Source organism: Agrilus planipennis, unplaced genomic scaffold (genome assembly GCF_000699045.2).
Source record: "Agrilus planipennis isolate EAB-ADULT unplaced genomic scaffold, Apla_2.0 scaffold42, whole genome shotgun sequence".
In the NCBI taxonomy this organism is placed as follows: Eukaryota; Metazoa; Arthropoda; class Insecta; order Coleoptera; family Buprestidae; genus Agrilus; species Agrilus planipennis.
Genome location: NW_020438888.1, coordinates 711,965 through 717,251, shown reverse-complemented (window position 1 = coordinate 717,251; position 5,287 = coordinate 711,965). Strand labels below are relative to the sequence as shown.

Below are 5,287 nucleotides of genomic sequence, written 5' to 3'. Positions count from 1 at the left end.
TTAGCATTCGGGAGGACGCCGGTTCGATTCCGGGTCCGTCTGCCTTGGTCCAAGTTTTTCTGTGGTTTCCTTGGATCACTTAGGCAAATGCTGAGGCAGTAATATTCCACAGATAATCTTTCACTCTCTTCTGTCTTCATTTCGTCCGTCTCAACATTCTCACCCGAACCACCACCCACCCATTCCCAGCACGATTCCTTAAAGCAGGCTGAAGAGGGCCTTCCGCCCTACCTTCCGGCATAGTCCGGAGGGACTGCCCGCCCATCAGCATTACTGGCTGGTGGGAATGAAACATCCAAAAGTTTTTTTTTTACTAGAAGCTTGGTTTGTACTCGGATTTACTCGAAGGTTGCTCATTGTTCAAATTAAGCAAATACGTGTTTTGGCACTTTGTAAAATCAACCCTCAAGGATGAAATGTTGTTGCTACGTTTGCATTTGAAATCTAAGATGGCGACATTACATAAAATTAAAACGTTGTAAGGATGAATAGGGAGTTAAAAGGTGATATTAATCTCTGCGAGCGAAGCCGCGGGGATAAGCCAGTTAATTATAAAAATTACTCGACCCTGAATGAACTTAAAAACAACAATATCTCTGAGTTATTCCACGTGCAAGCACTTAAATACTTCCAACGTCTGATTAAAAAACGCACGAACAATACTGCTGTCAATAATAAAAAAGTATCGCTAAGAGAAATTTTGTTTTCTTTTGTTTCGAGCATCTAGATAAGAGATATTTCCCGAGAAAGGATTAGGTAAATTAATTTGAATCACTTTTCTTCGTACGAGTATACGTATAAATAAGGATCACAAAAAAACATTGAGCCATTACTCTTTGTAAAGAAGAAACCAAAAGTACTTCGTAAAAATGATTAAACAATTTTTCTTCATTGCATTTTTTGCATTGATAACGTATTGTTATTCACAATACACGTCGTCAGGGCAGTGTTCAGACAGAACAAACGTTAAGGCCGTAGACAATTTCGATTTTGCGAGGGTAAGTTTTTCTATTTACTAGCTTTTACTAGCGGCCTAAATTGATATTGGCTTTCACGTAGAATTGTCGGAGAATGCAAAAGATTAATATTCTATAGTCATCTGCTCTATTTCAAATGTACCATCATCATCATCATCATCATAGGGACGTCAGTCCTAAGACTGGATGGACACGTACCTCCACTCTTTCCTATCCTGAACTAAACTTCGCATTTCCCTAGAACAAGAACAACCTACATCCTTAACTATTTGTGAACCTTCAACCCAGGTCTACCTCTACCCCTCCTAACTCCTGTTATAGCCTCTAATATGTCTCTGACTAGACCTTCATGCCCGAGAATGTGTCCCACCAACCTATCTCGCCTATTTCTTATTAACTTCCAAAGAGTCCTCTGTTCTCCTATTATTTCTACCCACGTTATCCTCATCATTCGCCTACAACACCACATTTCGAAGACTCACTGTCCATGTTTCGCACCCGTACTACGCCGCGCTCCAAGCATACACCTTTATTTAATTAATTGCAATTTCTGTCGACAGTACGGAGAGACTGGCAGAAGATGGTACACCGTTTTCACATACAACACCCCGGCCGATTGCCAATTTGTGAATTTCACCATAACATCAAACATAACCGTCGATTTCTTTTGGAGACGAAAGAATTTAACTGATGGTACATGGAATGGTAGGTCTGATGGTGTGGTTACGTGGACACCCGATAGTGGTACACGTAACGGGATTATAAGTCTAAGATACCCCAACGTTCCCGACCCATTGATATATCCAATTCTTGGAGTCGATTATGATTCGTTCGTCCTGGACTACAGATGCCTCGATATAAATAGTACAAGCAAAATGGGTAAGACAGTAGTAAATTTTTTATTTAAAACTGACAGAAGGGCACGTTTCTGAAGAAAAATTCAATGGGACAGAGAAGTTCGTGGTAGTTAGTAATCTGTCGAAACTGCTAGATTTTGTTAGATCTCATCAGCGCGTTGTCGACAGCTTCGACAGAATACAGATCAACTTTATCTGCTGCCTTGACATAGCGTTTTATGAAATTCTACAAACGGTGCAATAAACGCCATCTGTTGTACAATGAGACATTTACTGGATTCCAATATGTTCAACAAGATCCGTTTAGATACGGACCTTGTCGAACATATTGAAATCTACTAAATTTAGCATTTACCGCATAGAATTTCAAAAATTGTTTGATTTTATGGCCAAAAAATAGCATGATTAATTTTTAATTCCTTGATCACTTCTCTATCGAGTTGGTTACTATACAATTGTCTTTCTAGAATTAATATGGGCCAGGAGCAGGACAACGGTTTATTCATCAGAAGTAGCAGCTCAAGTACAGCAAATCCTTAGTGATAGCGGTCTCTCCGATTTAGCACCGACATATGCCGTACAGGACCCAGAACGCTGCTTACCATACCCATAGAATTTGTAAAATTTATATGATATTTTTGAAATTTGTATGAAATTAATCAACATTAAATTTATTAGCATGTGAATAAGTTTTTTGAATCAATTTTTTCCTTTTGTAGATGAATAAGACATAGCACCTACATAAGGTCTGAAATTTACAGAAAAAATATAGTGTGAGCTCGTAATACGAGGGTGGATTGATAAGTTTCCGGCCTAACCAAGAGATGACGCCACTAGGCCTACCTTGAGGTGACATTCTATAGTACCATCCTTGGATAGCTTGTAGCTATAGTTTCAGCCCGATCTCCTTGCTAGTGTAGGTTTGACAGCACGCTGAACAAGACGCCTCTGTGGTTTTCGTAAAAATGGAAAAGCAGGAAAATCNACAAGAACAACCTACATCCTTAACTATTTGTGAACCTTCAACCCAGGTCTACCTCTACCCCTCCTAACTCCTGTTATAGCCTCTAATATGTCTCTGACTAGACCTTCATGCCCGAGAATGTGTCCCACCAACCTATCTCGCCTATTTCTTATTAACTTCCAAAGAGTCCTCTGTTCTCCTATTATTTCTACCCACGTTATCCTCATCATTCGCCTACAACACCACATTTCGAAGACTCACTGTCCATGTTTCGCACCCGTACTACGCCGCGCTCCAAGCATACACCTTTATTTAATTAATTGCAATTTCTGTCGACAGTACGGAGAGACTGGCAGAAGATGGTACACCGTTTTCACATACAACACCCCGGCCGATTGCCAATTTGTGAATTTCACCATAACATCAAACATAACCGTCGATTTCTTTTGGATTCGAAAAAATTTAACTACAGGTGAATGGAACGGTAGGTCCGATGGCGTGGTTACGTGGACACCCGATAACGGTACACGTAATGGGATTATAAGTCTAAGATACCCCAATGTTCCCGACCCATTGGTATATCCAATTCTTGGAGTCGATTATGATTCGTTCGTCCTGGATTACAGATGCCTCGATATAAATAGCACAAGCAAAATGGGTAAGACACATTTTTTTACTAAATACGTACTAGCTGTGGTAAATTTTTAATTCCTTGTCCACTTCTCTATCGAGTTGGTTACTATACAATTGTTTTTCTAGAATTAATATGGGCCAGGAGCAGGACAACGGTTTATACACCACAAGTAGCAGCTAAAGTAAAGCAGATCCTTAATAATAACGGTCTCTCCGATTTAGCACCGACGTATGCCGTACAGGACCCAAAACAATGCTTACCATACCCTTAAAATTTGTATAAAATTAATCTGTAATGAATTTGTTAACATGTGAATAAAATTTTTTGAATCAATTTGTTCCTCTTTTGAATAAATAAGAAATAGTACATAAACTCTGAAATTTCTAAAAATAATATAATCGTTCGGGATCATATATAAATAAAAAAAGCACTAGCGATTTTAAACCAGCGCCTTTTTTATAGGCAATTATATAGGGACCAAAGAAATATACTTAAAAATGTAACTGGTGAAAAGAGCACTGGAGGGGAGATATTTTTTAATATACAAAAAGTCATTAATATTAAAAAAATTCATCTAATTTTTATCCACTACAAATTGTCTCAAATTAATGAGAAAAATTTGTTGCTGGTGTCACACCCTCGCCGGTAATTGAACCCGGGAACTTTCTGGCACACCACCTTTCCGGACTGATGTAATAAAATTAAATGCAGGCTAAAGCCACTACCGAATTCCGCCGCCTTATAAGATTTATACGTATGGTATGACAATATTCCATCCATCGTCTACAAAAAATGTTTCGTTTCCCAACTGCAGGGGTTAGTTTCAAAAATATGGGGTTTAAATCTCCCCAAAGGACTCCATATAGAGTTAGTGAGGGTGTTACTTGAGTTCCGAGTTCCAACGTCTGCTCAGAATGTTACAGAATATTTCAATCTTTTCTTGAATGTCCTACATTTATAAGATTCGAAAATGCTTTAGTATTATTATTTTCTAGAAGGTTCGAGAACCTTCCAAAATGATAACTAATTTCTCATTAGCTAAACGGGGATAATTCGCCTTGTCATCAAGTAAATATCAATTCGTAGACAATTTACTAGAGTTAACGGAATATCGCTTTGAATTTTGTATCTTTTGTTGTTCGATATTAATTAATATGTTATTTGAAATGATTAAAAAGATTGAATCAATCATTTTTTTTTCATCCAAGTAAACAATTGCTTTGCAATATCTACCTGAACCGTGCTCACAAAACGATAACAAATATTCAAAAAAACTGATAAATTTACACATACAATTTTTTAAACTTGTTTAATTGTGATGATTAAACTTGTTTGTTTGCTACAAATCATAACTAAAAACACTCTTGATCGAGTCACCCTTCAAAAAAAAAAAATTATTCGTTTTGGAGCTACAATGACACTGATACATACTCAGAAATACACGTTAAATTTATACCACCCTTATTTTGTGTCGGGGGTTAAAAAGAAACACAATTACACCAGTCAATAATTATATTTCCACATTTTCCGGTGGAAATAATAATAAATAATAAAATAATACTTATGGCAGATGAAGTCGAGCAAATTATAAGTGAGCCCGAAAATATTCATTTAAATTGCATGCTGTAAAGGGCCATATTGATCTATATTAATGCACAATGTATTTAAGGTACTTAATTGGATAAGAATTAATGCCGTGTTACTTAAAATCGTTTAGTAAATAAGTCATTATTTCTCATAAAATGTGAAGGATAAAAAATGGTTATTGTGGGTTATCCCTAAGAGATATATATATACCATCCCGGACTTTTTTGTAGATCTTTTTAAGATGCACAATATTGTAGTACATTATTTT

The 5,287-nt window shown here is 37.0% G+C and overlaps 1 protein-coding gene and 1 long non-coding RNA gene across 4 annotated transcripts in view; both read left to right on the top strand.

Moving 5' to 3' along the window:
• LOC112906803 overlaps window positions 1-5,287 on the top strand; it is a 14,035-nt gene that overhangs the window by 1,643 nt on the left and 7,105 nt on the right. The window contains exons 1-3 of one of the 3 annotated variants that reach the window (XM_025981752.1): window positions 819-998; window positions 1,538-1,856; window positions 2,302-2,520. In XM_025981752.1, coding sequence (XP_025837537.1) covers window positions 870-998; window positions 1,538-1,856; window positions 2,302-2,447 — 594 coding nt within the window. In that variant the 5' untranslated portion in view covers window positions 819-869 and the 3' untranslated portion in view covers window positions 2,448-2,520. Of the gene's footprint in view, window positions 1-818; window positions 999-1,537; window positions 1,857-2,301; window positions 2,521-5,287 lie in introns of those variants that run through there. The other 2 variants (XM_025981750.1, XM_025981751.1) reach the window with 2 other exon arrangements.
• LOC112906804 lies at window positions 3,105-3,765 on the top strand. The gene is made up of 2 exons (XR_003232604.1): window positions 3,105-3,456; window positions 3,558-3,765. It is a non-coding gene; the product is annotated as an uncharacterized LOC112906804 (long non-coding RNA).